The following is a 20,590-nucleotide window of genomic DNA, read 5'->3' as shown; positions in this document are numbered from 1 at the left end:
TATTCTAATTAAGAATATCAGCTTTCTTTTCCAAGCATTCCACTGTGATTTCCTAAATAAAAGGAGGGTGAGCAAGCAGCAGATGCAGCCAGCATAGAGCAGGAAAGCAAGGCAAGAAAACGTTCATTTGCAGAATGTTTAGTCTTTAAAGTTGTGCTAGCTCTTTGATGGCAGCATGGATTCCTGTGTTTAAAAGTAGCTCAGGAGCTACATTTTAAAAACAGTAGCAGGAGAAAGGCAAGGTACAAGGTAAGTAAAAGTATCAGTTAAAATATGAACTAGCAGGTGCAAACTTCTAAATAATATAAGTATAGGTATAATTTTGGTAGGTTGTGTGCAAATCTGTGAGACAGAAAAAGGTAAACTGAGCTGCATGCTAAGCTCTTACATTCAGAAAACAGAATTACTAGTATTCTACAAAGCAAAACTATGTATAGCTAGAGGTAATGACTAATGTTAATACACATGCATCCGTTTCCTAAAAGCTATGACAAACTTTGCTTTTGGGGTGAAGGGGAGAGAATATCTGCAGTTAGTCAATCTTACTGCAGAGCCAAACCTACCTGGAATGAAATACTGTTCTTTAGCTAAATAAAGAGAGAAAAAAAAATAGAAGATGCACCTGAATGTCAGCAAGCAAAGAATGAGTTTTATTAGATTAAGTATGGACTGCAGTTAACTACAGATAATTTAGCGAAAAAAATGCGTATTCCCAATGAGAGCTGATAAACTGAAGTGTGAATAGTCATAAATGTATCCGGAACACGGATAGCAAAACAGTTTTCATCTGGTATTTGCAGTTGAGACTGAATAAACTGTAGAATGTGAAATGCACCTGGAACAGCTGGATACCATATGACAAAAGTTAGGATTTAAAGAAATGTAAGTAGGAAATGGAATAAGATTAGAAAAAGAAAACAGTAAATTTCAGTATGAAGCAAGCTCCCTGTATAAAAGGAATATGTTATGTTTCCATATTTAGCTTAGAAATTTTTAGATCTTTCACATATTCCAGACCCTGTGGAAATTTTAAAAAATGATTTATGGTGGTGATACTTGTAGTGAATAACTTCAGCATTTCATTCTGAAGTTTTATATATTACATTTATGTTGTTAGGTTTAATGCTACTCAGAAATAGTGCCAAATATGTTAACTACAGTAATGTTCCGTGATCCAACAGTCTATGACTTCCCAGATTTCCCTCTATTCAGTCAACGATCTAAAAAAAAATTCTATGATGTTTAATAATTCTGTAGAGAGACAGCTGCTTTCATTAGAACTTCTATAACCACTTTTTTTTTTTTGCCAATAAAGGAAAAATAGCAGCTGAACTAAGAAAATTACCTGAGCAGCGGAATTTCTTGCTTTTGATCTGGCCAATCCTTTTGTTTGCCAGACGGCGGGGGCTGGTGCAACGGGCACCACTGGTCTCAATGGGGTTTGTGTGAAGGTAATCCGCCAGCCACTTCAGATGGCAGTCACAGATAAATGGGTTCTGAGCCAAATGCCTTTCATGAAGGAAAAAAACCAATAATATCACGCATTATTTCCCTTTGGTCTCAGCAGTACCCCGTGCTTTTACTGCATTGTAGAATATGAAGTCATACTTGAGAAAACCATAAACAAGAACATACGTACAAGGTCTGAATCGCACGTAGGGGTGAGAAGGTGCCTTTTGCAATGGTCTGAAGCTTGTTGTCATACAAAGAAAGAAGATTCAAGTTGTGCAGATCTTGAAATGCATCAACTCGCAGACAATTGATTTTGTTGGCATTCAATAATCTGTTTAATGGAAGATAATTATAAAATTGAAAGGAATCAGTCTGTGTCGCAGCTTCAGCATTTTTAACAGACAATTCTTTGTGCACCTTTGCAACCAGAACAAGAGATGTAGCAAAAAATTATAATTGATAGTGATATAAGGAATTTCAGTGAAGTGTCTTATTTGGATTATATGCATTCCTATATATTTGAAACTTGGAGTTGAAATGTTTGCATTTCTTTAGCTAAAATCACATTTCTTGTATGTGCTAGTAGAATGTCTGTGTGGTATTTGTGTACTGTGCAAAGAAACAAGCCTAAAACATCAAGTATATTCAAGGAAAACTAGTTTCTTTGCCAAATAAATAAACAAACAAAAAAGGAACTGAACACTGTGTTCATTAGCTGGAAGAGATGTGCAGTGGCACTTTTAATTATATGTTACTAATCAGCATGCTGCCACATTAACAGAGTTTTAGTAAAAACTGGTGGCATGGAATATATCCAAATCTCTCTTGGATCCTTTCTCCTCTGCATCTTCAAAGGGAACCTTTTCTTCCCTGTACCTCCCAGACTTTTAGTGTTAAAACAAACAAGCCAATCTAAACTAAGTCCTTTTGAAGAGAAAAAAAAAAAGCCATTCCATTAGGTGCATTTTTATAACCAAATACTTTTTACTTCTTTCCATTTTGAGCCAAAAATGGAATGAAATAGTGGACTTGAAACCTAATGCTCTGATAAAAAGTTAAAAGTTTTGCCACACAAGTAGAAATTTACTTAGACCTAAATGTACTATCTATACAATGTATATTAAATAGAAATTTACTTAGACCTAAATGTACTATCTATACAATGTATATTAAGATAGGGACATTTTTTAATACAGACTTGAGAGTTAGGAAAGGTCTTTTACCTTTATTTTTTTACCAGATCTGAAATATATTTTATAACTAAAACATCTTTAAAGTAAAACAGGAAAGAATACCTTTCCACTACTACACTATTTTTGTCACTAAAGTAAATCGAAATGCAAACCTCTAGGTGGTGCTAGAAGTTGTATTTTCTTTGTGTATATTTACTGCTTTGCCATCTTCAATTAGTTGACATTTTGCCACCACTTCATGGTGAAGTCTGGACATTAGATAACTCTAAACATGTGTGAAGATATTTTAAATTCTTTAAGAAGACTCTAACTCAACAAGTCAGTTATTTTGGGACAAGTTCCTTCAAAACCACCACTGCTGTTTTATGGTCTATTTAATACATTTTTTTACATGGTACACCTACTGCACAGCTTCTTCTGCTAAATATTGAGAATCTTTGATAAACTTACCACCATGACATTCTTTACTCCAGTATAAAATCTAAACAGCAATGGTTGAAAAGGTTACATGTGGTAATTTCCAAAGTGTTAAACGAAGTAGAAGCTCAAGCTCACAGATTCAAAGAATCACACAGGGTGCCAGTAAACATTAGAAGTCATCAATGAAACTGTGGTGCAATACTCTTCTTTCATGGGTAGAACTAGAATGCAATTGCATAGCATTTCCACTACATATTTCCTCTTTATAAAACACACAAATATTCCTTCTATGGTTCCCCCACAACTACATACATCCCATTTGCCATTTACAGTGTATCATATTTTTATGAGATTTATCCTTAGAAATTCCACACGGGAGAATAACTTCATTTGAATCATTTTAGGCTGAAACATTAACTGATATGATCACATTTGTGGATGAATGGCAAGCTGGCCTACAACAGTCTTGACTCTTTTGGTTTTAGCATAATTTGGTTTTACTGTACTTTGATCTTATATATGGGATTTCCTGCCAGTTCTTCTTCTGGCATAAATTTCTCATCATGTTTACCCCTTTGAATGATCCTAAAATAGACTAAATTAAAAAAAAAATACTTACAGCAGTTGCAGAGAAAAGAGTCCTTCAAACAGGCCCTTTGGAAGTTCTGTGATTTTATTGCCATAGAGGACTCTGTACCGGGAGATAAAGCAGACAAAACTACCATTACAAAAGGCATATGCTATGGGATTTGGACTTCAAAAATAGAGAAATTCCCATTTTCCTGAAAGGAATTTAGTAACAACCACATGATACTTGCAATATCCTTGTGGTCCTATGAGGCAGCAGGATCACACATTTCCCCAAAAGTTGTGTAACCCAAAGAGCTCTCTGCAGGATCAGCACCTCACTGATTACAGACTTACCAAGGGACCCTGCTAAGTGGATTTGCTCTTTGCAAGAACAACTAACTGGGGAATAAAAGACACGATTGGCTTTGTTCAACTCTTTGCCATGAAGTTCTTTTTTTGATAAAAAAACCCACACATTATTAGTGTCCAACTGTAAAAGAATATCCAATTACCACAATCATTCTGAAATGATTATTACAACTTTCAGAATTGATGGAATTTAAAGCAAAATTTTGCACAGAGCCAAAAGGACAAAATAATTTCACTATAAGAATAAGAGAAATTTGCTTCTGTTTACAGGTCAAACAGATACCTACAGTGAATTGAGTGAACGCAAGCCCTGGAAAGCATCTGGAGCTGCTTCAGAGATCTGGTTATTGCTCAGGTCACTGAAACAAATAAAATTTGATTCAATTAATTCAAGCAATTTTCAAAATAATGAACTTTAAGATAATATGTAATTAGAATTAAGCATGGATGGGAGAGAGAAATTGAAATATTTACATGATACACTGACAAAGAATTTTAATATAAAGCCCCTGAAATTTCCAGTATACTGAAACAAAATGCATACTTAAAAATAGTTCAAAATGCTTGGAAAAAAGGACAAAATATTTACTTTTCCTGATTGCTTACGTACATTTTTTAATAATCCTCTGCTTGCTACAACCCCAGTGCTATACAGCCTCAAAAATAATCTGAAATTCTCCTCATTCTTTCCTTTTTTACTAGAATTTTCACTACAGCAACATACTGCTTCTGTGCAGAAGCACATTAAACAATTTCAGTATTTGGTAAAAACCAATTATTGTTAATATGACAAAGATGCTATATAATCTCAATCATCAGGCTGCCATATCAGTTTGCCTTCTAGCAGTCAAACTTTCTTAAGTGCTCACACATTAACTGCAGTTCCCCTGTACCATCTTTACTTGGTTTTATATATATATATATATATATATATATATATATATATGTAAATACATGCAAGTTATTTGGTACGTACATTCTTCGAAGCTTTTTATACGGGGAGAAAGCTCCAGGAGGTATGACCTTGATTGAATTTTGTTCTAACCGTCTGCAAAAGAATAACAACATAAAAAATACAACCCTCGAGCTAAACAAGAATTAAAGCCATAAGAAACTAGAAGGGATAGACTTTAAAAAAGAAGACAACTTCTTCTTTCTTTTTCAGTATAATTTTTATTTCTTTCATTACCAAAAAAAACCAAACCAAACCAAAAACCTAAAAGTCCCCACCAAGCAACCAGCCAAACCTTTAAACCTGTGGAGAGTAATATTCTAAATGAAAACCAAATCTTTATTTAATATTTAAAGAAAACTTATTTTCAGAACATAAAAGCTTTTTCTAAAATTTAAGTCAGAATTGTCATCAAAAATTTCAGTCTTGAATTAGTCTTAATTTACTCCCAACATATTATTCACATATAGCAGTTTGCATAGTAATTTTTATTAAGAAATGCATAAAGATTTCTATGAAATAATTGAAATATGAAAGCCGTGGGAATTGGGAGAGGAATCTTGCTACAGACCAAATAATATATGTTGCTACCTGCAATAAGGCAACTTCCATGTTTTTAAAGATGCACACAATTTCTTTAGATGCCGTACATAAAATGTTTTCTTTAATATATAATACTAGATTTGCACAGCCGCACTTCTAAATTCTTTAAACAAGTATTTTAATTTCAACTTGTAGCTAATGTTACTGGCCATGCTTGCTTTGTATGTATAGTGACTGTAATTGAAAATTCCTATGCTGTAAAGTGTGAATTTACTGATGGAGTTTTTGAACTTGTAGAGGTTTGCATATGGGAAATCAATGCAGATATAGACCTATGGCCCAGGTGCCAATGAGTCAAAACAGTCACTGATGAGCACACCCAAACAGAAGCTGCTTCTTCACACACCCCAGCATACCATGGTTATGGCAGTGCAAACTTCTGCCATGTGGACAAAAGAAACTATTATACCAAAAAGTACTACAGGAAAAGCCATGATTATTCAAATTACATAGCACGCTTATCTAATAAAAAATTGCTCTCTTTCATGCACAGGTATCAGCTCTATGATTTATGTACATAAAGACAATGCCAAAATCTTCTTACTAAAATTAATCAAAAGTCTGTAAGTTTACTGCATTATTCTAACTTACAAGGACCTTGCCTCAGAATTTAAGGTGAAAGGGCCTTTTTAAATCTATATGCAGTTATTTGCCCTCATTTTTTTTTTTTTACTCTTGTCCTATTAACTGCCTTCTGTTTCACTTTTGTTCTGATTGAGACATATGGAGTCTCTGTGTGTACGCAGTGTAAATAATAAACTCATGTATTTTGAGTAAGCTTTTCCAAGAAAATATTCTAACAAAAATTGTTTCTTTTTGTAAAGTTTCTCAAGAGATCATGATACAGGTGAACTGAAGCTATTTTTTCTGCCTTCATGAAGTCTTTTTCAGATAGTGATATTTATATATTTAATACTTAAAATCTCTTTACTCTGATAATGCTTTAACTTAGCAGAATTTGTTGTTGAATAGCTTATGATGAATTCAAGAAAAAAACCCAAAAGCTCCAGAAAAATCTTCTAGACAATGATAATCTCACTTCATCACAACTGTTTTAGTCCTTTTTAGGAAAATGTTGTCACCTTGCTGTAGATTTCAGGTGTATTTTAAGCACTGAAAGGAATCCCATGTCACAAGATGAAAACGTTTTCCATAAACACAATGCTCATTCATACTCTTTGCCTTGGCTGAGCCTTTTGGACCCATGAAACACATTTTGCATCAGACTGGGAGTGCTGACCCGGATACAAAGGAACAAGGTCACTTCTCTCCTATACACCTGGCTAGATGCAGAAGGCAAAAACCTGAATAAGCAAAAACTTGCTGAAGTTAAGGCCAACACCAAGTTAGGCCACACCCAAGTATGTTCTGTCCTTACATTAAAATTTTAGCTTATTTTTCCCAGAAGATAAAGATTCGGCATAGTTATCAGCTAAGATAGTTTTCCCACTCAAATGGCTAAATCAGAGAGAGGCAAACCCTCCAGATAACAAAACTTCCTCATTTTAGTAACTGGAAGGAGTTGAGAAACCAAATTAACCCAGCCATGAAGAGCATGGCTGCCATCCATCCATTCCTGTTACACACTCTGTTTGGCAGCAACCACCTGCCTAACCACCAGGGACAGCCTAACCTGACATTGATCAGATGTGCAGCTCTGCAAACCAGCCAAAGAAGTATCTTGCACAGGGAAACACATAAGGCATATGCAGAGGACTGAAAAGGAGAGGGGTGGTGAAAAGGACAGGGAAGGATTAGGCCGTAATACAGAGGAGGTCGTGGATTGCTAGAGAGGGAAAAATGTTTCTGGGTATATGGGAAAGAGATATTGCAGTAGTAATGGTCCCATATGAGGCTATCACAAGCCTCATTTATAAAAGCTGTTTATTAGTCCAAAATGTAGAGACTTGTAATCTAGGCTTTCTAGGCTTTGTAAACTAGTAATGTAGGCTAATGTAGGCTTTGTAACCTAGTGCTGGAGGGCTCCAGCCTACATTCACATATCTGTAAATGTATAATGATCTTAATTAGGTAGGATAAGGCATGTAACTTGAGGTCTAGCATTAAATAAATTAGGACACAATGTATTTTTTATTCTCTTACTTAAAAGACATATTAATTCTATGAACTGAAGTACATTACAGGATCCATGTAGGCCATTTTTCATGAGAAGATGAAATAGCAGATTTCATTTACTGCAGTCCAATTTGGCTACAAATTACATGGGTCAAAAACCGAAGAAGCCTTGCTACAGTTTATTTCTGAGAGCTAACTTCCCAGCAGTTCTAGCACTAATTCACTGGTGGATATGACAATGAACTTTATGCCAACTTTAGCTAACATTTCCTTTTAGTGAGACATTTACATTCTAACAGACAGAATGTGCAGTGCTGGGATATATTTACAAGCTCTTCTGGAGAAAGGATTTGTTTTAGTAGGATCATCTAAGTACATATTTTCTTAACTTAAGCTGAAATGTAGGCACTGAAACACATCACATTTTAGAAAATGAGATTAACATAAAACAGGAAGAATAAGATTATATAAATACAGACGAAAAATCTTTTATACTCCATTTTGTCTGTAAAGAAAGTAAATCAAATCCACATTTTCAAGTTTTGTTATCCTCTAATTTTCTGCTTTATTTTCAGAGAATCAGCTGAATTTCACAGAGTGTAAATTTGTATCCACTATTCCAGAGAAAATCTAATTAGATATATTCCCGAGTCACAAAGTACAGATAGACTAATATCTAAAGTAAATTTGCATTCTACTGATAAAACCCATAGTAATTAAAAACTCCTTTATATTAATTCCGTATATTAAATGAAATATTTTTAATTCTGGAATAGGATGGCTTGTAGTTATCGATTACTGAAAAAGTCAGCCATTAAGTGCTTAAAAATGACTTGGCAAGAAGTAGCATTGTATCACCAAAGAACAAAAAAACCCCTTGAGTCAGTATTTTTCCATGAAATTTATATTAAATTTTGTTCACAACAACTCCTTTCAAAGTAATTCCAGAAGTCACTTTTTTCTTATAAATGAACATCTATGTATCATAAACAGTGCCTTGGTGGTTTCTTTTTCAAAAGTCACAGTCAATTTTAGAAGCATATTTAATAAGCTAAGATAATGGTTAAGTACACTCTTCATCAAAGCTTGCATTGCCCCATGTAAAAGAAGTACTCTGCCCACCACCACACAAATGCTAATTAATGCTTTTAATATGAAGTCTCCATCTCCTTTTAGTGTTGCACTTCAAAGAAGTCCTGCACCGATACATAAGTGTTTTACTGTCTTTTAATGCTGCCAAACTAGTTGAAACCTTTTTTGAAGACTATTCCCTAATTACTCCTATCTAGGAAATGTACTGTGAACATTTCTCTTTGGAAATCTTTCCCCTCTGCTTATCACTCTAGACACTGTAATGTACAACCACTTACTATTCTGAGAAACAAAGGTGCTTCTGCAGTTGTGACTTCCAACCTAATCAAATCAAATCAAAGTAGGTCCCCAGCCAGTAGACAGATTCTTCCCACACAGTCCCCAGAGAGCCCTGTGACATGTAAATCACTTGACACTTTCCAGGAGGATGCTGTTCTGTACTATAAGCCTGCAGCACACCATTACTGATTACTGCTTCCGCACTTCCAGAGACAGACAACATGCTTATTTATACTGACACTTTTAAACTAGCCTATTTTCCCACCATAAAAAGTCATTTCTGTGAAAGACTGCTGCACCAGGAAAGAGGGCAGACTGAGAATGGAGAATACCCTGTTCTCTACAGAATCATTTTTACTTTAAATGATGCAGATGGGGTACAATATACTAAACCCTCTCAGTAGAGAATGGTAAAAAAATATACACAGAGATGTGCTGCACCTAAATGCATGCAAAGGGATCAGAGATGTATAAAAAGCATTTCATAATACTAAAATAAAATAAAACAAAACATCTTGCTTAAGAAAAAGTGGATTTGAATATGGAGAAGCAAATTAGACATTATTTTATAATTAAGCAATCAGAATGTAACATCTTGATTAAGTAAATTTGGATTACAGAAAAGTGATTTTAGCAGTTAATTAATCTATACTTTTAATTCCAGTATCTCCTAATTTACAAGAAGTCTTTCAAGAAAGTTGTCAAGAAATCCCAAAAGAATTATACTACAGAGAGAAAGTGTAAGCTGTGAAATAAGTCTGATGTATTGCACAGATGCTGATTATACATAGTAATAAAATTGACATCTCTTCTTTGCATTTTCCCCATCTGGTTTTAAAGTAAATGGCAAAAACAGCTGTCAAAAAACCAAAAAATAGATTTCAGTGATGGGATTGAGTACAGCTCCTGAATCTGAAGAACTGCAATACACGGCCAACACATCTTTCATCACATGCAACACCTGCCAGATTTTGGGTTTTCTTTGTTTGTTTTTAAAATAAGGAAACAGTAATGATTTCTCTTGCTAGAGGAATCCTTGAGGCTACTAAACAAAGTACCTTTTTTGTCTCTCCATAACTGCACCTCTAGAGTGCTTAAAGCCATTAAATGTCACTTCTAGCCTTAGCAGCAGAAGAATTCTGTTGAAATCTGTGATATCATCCACATCTAACAAAACAAAAGAGGTATTTCTTACTTTCAGGCTTTAAGTCTGTGTACTAATAAATCTGTTTGACAGTTTCCTAAATATTTGTATATAAAGATTCACTGTCAATGTTGCCCTAAAGCTTGCCAAACTGTTAACATCCAGTCTAATTGTTCTACCAAATATTTCCTCAGGGGATTGATTTTAAATGACAGATGACTGCTTAGTCTGCATTGCATCAAGAAAGTAGCAAGAATTGTAATTCTAAAGGTATTAAACAATTCATCTCATTTATTCAAAAGGAAGTCTCAAACCTGCATTTCATTACAGAAAGGGCCATCTCATGCTCTGAACTCTAAAGCATCACTAATGATGATGGGCTTGACATTCCTCTACTGTTACAGGTTCAGGTTGTAGCAAAATTCACCAATTGTTAAATAATTATTTGCTTAGTACTTTGGCTTCTGTCAGTGTGGCTCCAGTGCAATCAGCCTGAGTCACCCAGAGTCAAGTTAGTCTCTCTAATTAGCCCATTTTTGATGAGAGTTCTTATCTTATACTACTAAACCTAGTCAAGCTGTTCAGATAAGTGTTTTAAATTCACAAATAAATAAATAAATAGATACAATCCTGCAACACTCTTGGCTCATCACAAGCAGGGACCTGTCCAGTTGTCTAAAAGTGCAGAAACACTACTTTGAAAATCCCCCATTGTGTGAGACCAACGGGGTGACAGGAGTCCTCATTACCTGCTAAATAATACGTGGTCTTGCATTACAAATTTGCCAGAAATCTTAAGAAGTTTTTTAACTGAGATTATGTGGTTGCTTACTTACTATATATTTAAAAATGTAATTGATGAAGAAACATTTGAATGATGACAAAACACAAAATACTGAAAAGTCAGTATCCATAGTTTCTTTTCAAATTACTTCACTCACATAATTGCTGAGGAAAAGTAATCAGAAGTGAAGAACCACATGTGAAAAGAAAATCTAAGATTAACAACACCTTTGGAGTGTGGTACAGCTGTCAGAGATCTACGAGGATTTCTCTGGAAAAGTGACATGGGCCTTCTTCCAGCTTCCCTTCATGCTAAATTATAAAATATTAATAATAATTATTATTATTTATAATATTAATTTATTCTATGCTTGAGTTATTTTCTTTCCCTTGGCATCATAAGAGAGGTCCGTCAAGGTGCCTCTTCTACTTAAAACCCACGAAAAATTGCACAAAACTCCGAGATGTGGAATGGTGCTCATTCTGGCCAGTACCTACTGCTAGTTTTTGGAAAACTGCACTGCTTTCATATGTTCCTGTCTGGTTGTTTTGTTCTGTGTCTCTATGTTCTCTTGACTCCTGAAATCATCCTGTTGTCTGAATTTAATTAGTTTTCAAGATAGGACACAAGGGTATGGAGAAAGCCAAAGACATGAACAATGGCAGCACAGAACACAGGCTAATAAGGAACAGATTGGATGTTATACATACAAAAACATCCGACAACTCAAATGAAATAGCTGTTTTTTCTGTTTTCCAAAAAGCATAAAGCCACATGATTTACAGTAATTTTCAGATTAGGAAGACATTTGAGTAAGAGCATGACAAATCATTTCTCTTGTGCGTGCTAAGCAGACAGGATTAGCTATCAAATAGCAAAATCATCTATTTTTGAAGCAGTAAAATGGAATACAGTTTAAGTTTTGCCCAAGAAATATTAAGGTAGGAATACCAAAGATAAGTTACAGATAATTCAGTGAAATCTAAATTGGTAAATTAAATATATTAAGGTGAAGAAACTAATACCTCAACAGATTTCTTTAGCACATTTTAATTTGCTTCACATTTATTCAATGCACTGCATTATGGATAATGCATTTTTCATTTTTTACATGTAGTTATTCTGTGGTTATATGCATACATCATATAAAAGATGTTTAAATTTTAGCAAATTTCCAAATTTTTGATTAAGCACACAAACCACTTGTTTCTTATTCCATTGGGCATAAACACTGCTTTAACTAGGAAATAATGACCATCCCAAGAGCACAGAAAAGCACAGCAAGAGGGCTATATCATTGACACACAGATGAAGAGTCCAGACAGAGGTCAGCAAGTGGCAAATCATAAAACCTTTCTAGTAAAATTATAATATACTATTATGTTTATTTTCATGCAAAGATTTTCAATGTTTATGGCCTTATTTGCATTATTTAGCCAACTAAACAGGGTCAGGGACTTTTTAAAATACAGTCGCAGTGCATATTGATACTAAAATTTTATTTTCATGTCAGCTATTTTGCAGCAGATATTTCCATCTCATTAGGAACCTTTTTGGTCCTTCTCCATATGTAATTAGGAATTCTCATGAATAAGCATGTAAGCAAAACATTATAACTAATAATACTGCATCTAAAGATTATGTACTATTATTATTTGATATAAGCTTTTGGATATAAAAATGCATTAAATTTTAGTCCAAACAGAAGCAAAAGCTCTAGATTTCACTGAAAATTCACTATGCCTCCATACTCCACTGGTGTAAATCTGATTATCCAGTCCAATGCATTAGCCAAGACTGATCTTGACAACACTGGTTTTAGACACCTTTGGGTAGGGCAGAAGAAAAGGAAAGATTGGAGGAAAAGGACACATGAAATACAATTGAAGAGAAACACCTATAAGAAAAGTTAATTTTAATATCAGGAGAACTATATAAAGTTGCTCAAAAGTTTGGAGTGTTAGAATAAGAGATGAGAAAATATTAGCCAGACCATATGAATTTATTAAGGGGCATTTAGTTCCTTATGTGTCTTTCAACACACTTTATTTTAATCCAGCACTTTCTGAAAATTCAAAACCTGACAGTTTTCTGGCTTCCTACTGACCAAAGTATGTATCACTATTCAAAAGCAAATGGATGCTATAGCAATTACTTTAATTTTTCATCCATAAGTTGACATCATGTTTTCACTTGACACATGCAGGTGAAGAGCCATGTGTGAAAATAAAATTTAAGATTAACAGTATCTTTAGAGTGTGGCACAGCTGTCAGCATTTGTTATGAGAGCAATTAAGAAAATGTCTTGATAAAACAGAAAAGTTGCAAAAAGAACCATAAGAATAATTAAATTATTTTGAAATATTTTATAGTGAGACCAGAGAGATTTATCTCTTCCAGGTAACATCAGAAGGGTATATATATATAAAATATATATATATTTTCTCAGAAACAGAGGACATAGTTATAGAGAATTCTTGCAAACTACTAAAATGCAATATATTGTAAAGACCAGTGACTACATAAACATACGCATATATAGAAACAACTTGGAAAAACCCTTCCTTGCTGGATGTGCAAGATTCTGGCCGATGGCTTAACTGTTTAAGAGGTAAATCACATGTATGAACTGGCATTCCAAGTCCTAAGAAGATGAATGTTTTGATTTAAACTAAAAAGCAAACACAAACATAACTCAGAAAACCAATAATCAGTTAATTGCCTTGTAACTTATTGCATCCTCTCCACAGCATTCCTCATTCCTTTCGAGCTGCAAAGATACAGGGTACTGCTACAAAGACAGCCAAATCACGCTTTGAGCTGTTAAAAATAGAGAAAGCTGCCTTATAACTGATGTTTCAGTGCTTTCCTGCTATGAGTTTCTTTAAAATGTCTTCAATAAATGCACCTAAACCATCTCCATGCACCTAAACTCTTCTCTGTAAAGGGTCATTCTTACATCTTTGCATTTTGATGTAAGAGTCTCTCCATTCAACTGCTACTTATTTAAGGCTGTACCTTGAGCTTTTATCTAAGGACTGTACACATGCCAAGCATCACTGGGAAAGATACAGACACAGAGGTCCCAGTACTCAAATAAAACTCCTCATGTATGCAAAGCACTTCCCCAGTGTCTGCAGTGTGATCAGATCACTTTATCTTGGTTAAGTCCATCTGTCAAAATCAGTTCTGCCAGATTTCCTTTTCCGCTTCTTTTTCTTCTTTCTCTCCTTTCACTTCCTTTTTTCTCCCTTCTTCTTTAATATAATCTGAGTGTTACTGTGAGAAGCAATCTTAGGAGCTTTTAATCCTGCTTAATTTCAAACACAGCTCAACACTACAAAGATGTAGTTGAGCACTTGGCATACCACACAATCATTAATCAGCACTTATGAAAACAAAGTATATAAGAAAGTATATAAGAAAGAATGAGATGGGAAGATAAAAAACAGGAAGAAAAATAGCCAGAAATCAGGATGGTAAGATTAGGCAAGACTTAGGGAAAAAATTAGGAAACTCATGGAAAACTTAAATAAAGTTGTCATGAAACAACTGTACAGTTTCTACTTTTGGTATTCAAACATTATAAAGCTCCATTTACACGAAACAAAAACTTTATCCTGAAGGCCATAGTAATAAGAAGTCAGGGGCCTTTCAGTACATTGGATTGTGAAGGTGAACTGTTAAAATCCCTGACTTCTATACGTTTTTTTTTTTTCATTTCCCATATTATGTGGTTTAGAGTCTTTTCTGCCTGTTACAAAGACTAGAATTATCTATAAAACTGTTCCTTATTTAACAGTGCCATCCTCCAGTCATCCCTCTCTCCTCCACAAAACGCCATGGTAGTAACTGCTATCCTTCTGAAAAAGAATTTAATTAAGCCCTTCCCTTGACTAATATTTTTTTTTAATATTAAAAAAGTGAAGGAACAATCAATTTTTTTCTTAAATACTCATAATTTGTACAAATTTATGGTCATTAGCACAGGTACTCCTTCCCCTGCTTCCCCCTCTGCCACCCCTTAGAAACACTTATTGCAGTTCTATTTATTTTCACTTACACATAATATTACAGTAAGGAAAGAAGTTTTAGAACTACTTTGACAGGTTCAAGGCATGGAAGAGAAAAGAAAATCAGAAGACTATAAGAGCAGCATTTTCATGAAGGTAGGTTTAGCTCATTAATGGCTTTTTGGCCTCTTTTGAAATAAAAGCCTGTCACAGCACTCTCGGATAAGGTACCAGTACAATTAATAAAATTGCTGCTGGGTTGCTATTTGTAGAGTTTTTCAGAGTCTGTTTGAAAACGTGGCAAAAAAGAAGCTCTATTCAAAGGGAACCAGAATTATTTCTGCTGATCATTCTCAAAGAATTTTGAGAAGGTGAATCCTTCTGAAATTAAACCAAGCCAAAAGAGATTAACTTTGATGAACAACTAAAATGTGGAAGGAATGCCAGCATAGAGGCTGATAAATGCTATTGCCATTACAAAGGCTGTAATTTCTAGCACCAATTAAAGTAATAGTTTTGAACCTTAATGACATTTAATGCCTTTAATGAACTGCATGACAAAGAAGGAAAGCACCAGGTGTGTGAGGCCACTTAAGTTGGTTAAATGTAACAGATTGAACATGCCAATGAAAGGGCATCTAAAAATTTCTGTAAAAGGAGGGAGGTTCTAACAAAAAATCTAAACCAACTCAAATTACGATGTTTGAGATGAATTAATGAATAATGTATCATGATTTGCTTAAGTTGATGAAAAAAAGGCTGAAGTAAAGCATACTGAATAACCAAAGTTGGAAGAGTATTCATATTATTTATGGGCGCTATATTTTGCCTCACAATGTTACAATAGAGACATTAAAGTAACAAATATATGGGAAATTTTTTTAAGTTCCCAAAATGTTTCCTGCAAGTTAGTCATGGTATGAAATCTATTCATTTGAACCAGAGGCAAAGGTATATCTGTGCACCCTTTTAATTTTTGTGCTTTCTGTAGAATTCACAGAAATGAATAGGTACTCTAAAACTGGAGCAGTTTTGGTGCTCAGTTTTTTTAAACACATACGGAATATGAACAATTTCTTTCACAAAAATTATCACATTAATTGGATAAAACCTGAAAAGAAAAGTTTAGGTATTCTTATTTGGCTGTCTGTGAGTTCATTTAGATAATAAAGTGGGGAATAATTTTGGAGAAAGGGTGTAACTGGTACAGATACAACTGTATTAAGGCAATACAGATTAAGAACTACATCTACTGAGATGCTGAATACCTAATTTTGCTCCAAGTTTTATCAAACAGAAGGAAAAAATAGAGGTCACCACAGGTTTTTTTCTTCTTCTATTTTCCTGGCAGCTACATGGAGATAAGCAGTCCTGCTTCTGAAGGCATCTTCCCAAGAGACACTTGGCAGACAGCACACTGCCTGCTGACTGCCTCCGTGCAGCGGGAATTGCTGCTTCCAGACAACTGACTTCTGTACCAATTGAGAAGTCAGAGTATGACAAAATCAGCTCAGCAACATCCTGACAGTCACCAGCAAATCTGACTACACTGGAATGAAACAGCTTTTTGGCAACTGGCTCTGCCTCCTCCTGCTCCCACCATCACAGAACGCCTGCTCCTTCCTCAACCATTTCAGCTTCCAGTGTTAACTATTTTTCTCAGTGGTTTAGGCTATCACACTAAACTCAGAGACAGAGAGGCTCCAGTGCAGGGCAAGCACATGCTCTCCTTGCCAGCTCTGTTGCAGAGGCAGTAGCCATCAGCCTGAGAAGACAGTTCCTAATGTCTTAAAACAGCATTCCGAGACAGTAGAGCTATCAAGGCAATGTAAAGCCACATCAGTATTAGACTAAACAGAAAGCCTTTTCTTGTACTTTTCCATAGAGAGCTAACTCAGAGCTTCCAACATGCAAAATTTTACTCAATGGAAACTGCTGATGTATAATACTTAAAGAATTCAATATTCCATTTAAAGGCTTCTTTTTTTTAACACACTATTTAGATACAAGTTAATTTATCAAATTCCCAGGGAAAAAAAACCATACAATTGTCAACATGGAATATACACTTTAAACCTGCAATTTCATTGTATTTATCAAAAGTACAGAGAATAGCAACATTATTAATACTGCTTGGTTTTATACAACATTGTCCCAAACAGACTGACAATGTAATGAATTCAAAGTATTCTCGTGCAGAACAGATCAGACAACATATTTTTCAAACAAAGTTAAGAAATCAGTGTGTCATAGGGTACTGAGGAGCTGACTGAAGTCAAGGTGTAGACAGGGAGGAAGAACAGCAGAAACGGACAGAGAACTTGGCAAAACATCACAAAACCATGAGCTTGTGTTGAAGATGCTTCAAAAGAACCTCAAAGGAAAAAAAAAGGAATTATAGATCTTTTAAAAGTAAATATGGATTATATTCTTATTAAAAATAATCCGCTCTCCATATAAGAATAAATAAGTAAGAGGCAGAAATGGGTGGAAAAACAAAATCTCACAAAAATAAGTTGTCAGATTTTAAACACATCTATAAAGGAGGGTTGACAATAAAGTTTAATGTCAGCTTCACAGGAGAACATTATTTATATGAGATACAATAACGAAAAGACAAAAGGTTGGAATGATGTAAGCACTAGAGGTGTTTGTGTACCATGAAGCTGGCAGAAGCACAATATGACAGGCTGGTGGTACTCAGCAGTGGATTCGTCAAATGGAGCTCATAAACAGGGGACAGAGGGCAGAGAAACATATTCAGAGTAAGCGAATTTGAAAGTATTGTGGATTTTTCTAATGTCTCTATCAATAAAGTAGGAAATGTTCAGATGAAAATGCAAAAAAAGATTGGCAAAAAAAGAAAAGTATTGAAAAGATTGGACAATATTTGATGCAGGCAAATTAGAAGTATAAAACTAATTTTCTTACAGTGTGCAAAGGAATCTGGTAGTATTATAAAGATGAGTGAATAAATAATAATTTGGCTGTTAAAGCCTGTACTTCCTTAAGAAAATAAGAGGGAGCCAGCACATTTCTCCTTCCCCCTCTCACTGAGAATTGGGGGGCTCCTTCCAAAGCGTGTGCTTAAAATGGTGATTGAGGTAGTGAAGCTGTGTGTGAGAACGGCAGAGCATGGGCAAACACAGAGCTCACTGCACCCTATGCCTTGTGCTCTGCAACTCCCTGACAACATTATTGCCAAGGAAATAAGTAAAAAAACAGATTATTTTGTGGGATACAATCATTCTTTTCAATCTAATCTCAATGGGTTGCTATAAGCAACAGTTGCAGAGGACTTCTTTAAAAAATGAAGCTTTAAAATACTTATTGTATGATAACAATACTGGAATGTCACAATCTTCCTGCAAGTTAAATTTAGTTAAAAGCAGAGAGGACTGAAGTCTTTCATAGAGCAGCTTTAAAATGGAAACGTGACATACAATCTGATTCAATGTTAAAAATGTCTGTGGATGTGATAATAGGATTACATTTACCAACTTCTTGTTCCTGACAAAATCCTAACAGCTAAAAAAAAAAAAAAAGGCTTAGGAGTCTGCAGGGCTAGTTCAAGTTAAAACATGGTGCAACATGTACAGTCAATTAAATCACACAGGGGATTATTAGGTTGCAAAAGGCAAATGAAAGAAAACAAATTCTGTTAATAAGAACCTGATGATTCACTGTCATCTGGAATATTGTATTCAACTCTGGTCATTGAAGATAAAAAAACGTTACAAAACAAGTAATTCAGAGAAACAGGAGGAGATTAATTAAGACATGGAAGATTTTGACATACAAAAAGATTGAATGGCATTGAAACAGTAGTTCAGAGAAGAGACAAATGAAGATGGAGTGCAAAATAGAAGGTGACAGGGCAAATTATGTATGTGACTGCATTTTCCTGCCCTCTACAAGGAAACATTATGAAACTTTAAAAAACTATTTTAAACTGGAAGAGTTTGAACACAACTCCCTCCTCCAGATTTATCATCTTAACATGAACGATTAAACATAGCAGGGTTTAAAGCAGATTGGATACTTAAAAGAAAACCCTTTTTTTCCCTGAAAGTTCTGCAAATTTTCTAGTTTCAGAGCAACCCCAACACATATTGGGAGCAAAGAAAAGATTTGTTCTACTGGTATTTTATTTCTGAACTTGTACATTTCTGTTTCCAAACTATTCTTTAGGGACAACTGATGTGGGCCACTGGCCAGGGTGGAGTGCTGGTTTGATCCAGTGTCAGACTTCCCTCACCTTTTTATTGGTAAAACCTTTTTCACTCCATAAACCACTCATTTTCCAACCTCTTCTCTCTCTCTCATAGTCTTTTATTCTATGAAGGTAAATACACCTCCCATCCATGAGAATCATAAGACAACTATCACTAATTGTTGTCTTCACACTAAAGCAATAAGTATAGCATAAAGCTTTCTCCATTTAACCAGCAAAATGTATTTGTCAAAACTTTAACTCCTCTTCAACATACTGATAAGTAAGCAGAAACGATCCTGTGATTCTCAGCAAATACCTGATCCTTTACTCTAATTTTTCTACTCAATTTATCCTTCAGTTTCAGAGCCCTTCCTTCCTGCCTTCCTTCCTTCCTGCCTTCCATTTCTCTCCTTACCTTCTACTCAACATGAGAGTGTTATTCTCTCTAGGATAAGGTCAGCCTACCAATGTTTCAAATCATACCTTGTATTGTATTCTTCTGACTTACTCAAAAATATATCACTGAAGTTCAGTTCTGTCACCACACCAACATTCAGTGGTGTGCATCTGTTTGATACAAAATGATTACTAAAATTTGATTTTCTAATGTTCAATCTCTTCTTACACCTCCTGAGCAAAATATCATGATCTCCTTTTTATTTAGCCAGAGCCTATGAGCCTAGACACAATACAGACAGATAACAGTTTGCACTGTACCAGTATGAACTATATACACTGTACCTATGTATATGAGCACACATATATCTCTATATTCTAATGGATTATGGATCTCAGAATGAGAAAAAAACCTCACTCTGAAAACAAATGATGTCTAGCCTGGCAGGAAACATTGAGCACCAGTTTGCAATCTGTTAAATGCTTAGCCTAATACTGAAGGTGTTGTTACATGGTTGCTTTTACTCTCCAGGACAATAAACTGCTGAAGAACATAGCATTCCATGCTTAAAATTCAAGAGCATTACTTACATAAATAAGAAAAGTATAGTGGAAAGAAAGTCAGTCTTCAGTGTCTGTAGTCCAGTGGTTAGCACCAGAAATATAGTGAGGAATATTTGACACATACTCCCTACTTCTTTCTTGCAATATTTTTCCTCTATGCACATTTTACTTTTGTGCAAGTAAAAACGTTGGTATACAGCTCATTAAATAAAGAAAACAGTTCTGTGTAGCCTTCCTGGCCACTGTGAATGGATTTTATGAAAGAGTAACTTTATTTACAAGCAAAGGGGTTTTTCTGAGAGTGGTGAAAGGTAGAAGTGTTTGTATTACACAGCTGAATGACTGTATTGGATCATGTAGGGTCAGCCAGGTCAGCATTAACAACAGTAATAATGAACTGACAGATGTGATTATTATCCACATCCAAAGAAGAAACCACAGAAGTTCCACCCTGTAATGTTCAAAAT

At 34.9% G+C, this 20,590-nt stretch overlaps 1 protein-coding gene across 10 annotated transcripts in view; it reads right to left on the bottom strand.

Annotated features, from left to right (window-relative positions):
• Positions 1 to 20,590, bottom strand: part of SLIT2 (slit guidance ligand 2) — a 260,339-nt gene that overhangs the window by 69,219 nt on the left and 170,530 nt on the right. For 7 of the 10 annotated variants that reach the window (XM_068188773.1, XM_068188767.1, XM_068188775.1 and 4 more), the window contains exons 10-15: positions 4,981 to 5,052; positions 4,292 to 4,363; positions 3,685 to 3,756; positions 1,640 to 1,783; positions 1,346 to 1,509; positions 564 to 587 (exon numbers count right to left, since the gene is read on the bottom strand). In XM_068188773.1, the coding sequence (XP_068044874.1) occupies positions 564 to 587; positions 1,346 to 1,509; positions 1,640 to 1,783; positions 3,685 to 3,756; positions 4,292 to 4,363; positions 4,981 to 5,052 (548 nt within the window). The remainder of the gene's footprint in view (positions 1 to 563; positions 588 to 1,345; positions 1,510 to 1,639; positions 1,784 to 3,684; positions 3,757 to 4,291; positions 4,364 to 4,980; positions 5,053 to 20,590) is intronic. The other 3 variants (XM_068188769.1, XM_068188771.1, XM_068188774.1) reach the window with 1 other exon arrangement.

The sequence above is a fragment of the Anomalospiza imberbis genome, chromosome 4, assembly GCF_031753505.1.
Source record: "Anomalospiza imberbis isolate Cuckoo-Finch-1a 21T00152 chromosome 4, ASM3175350v1, whole genome shotgun sequence".
Classification (NCBI taxonomy): domain Eukaryota; kingdom Metazoa; phylum Chordata; class Aves; order Passeriformes; family Viduidae; genus Anomalospiza; species Anomalospiza imberbis.
The sequence above is the reverse complement of the archived record's forward strand: the minus strand, read 5'-3'. Positions and strand labels throughout refer to the sequence as shown.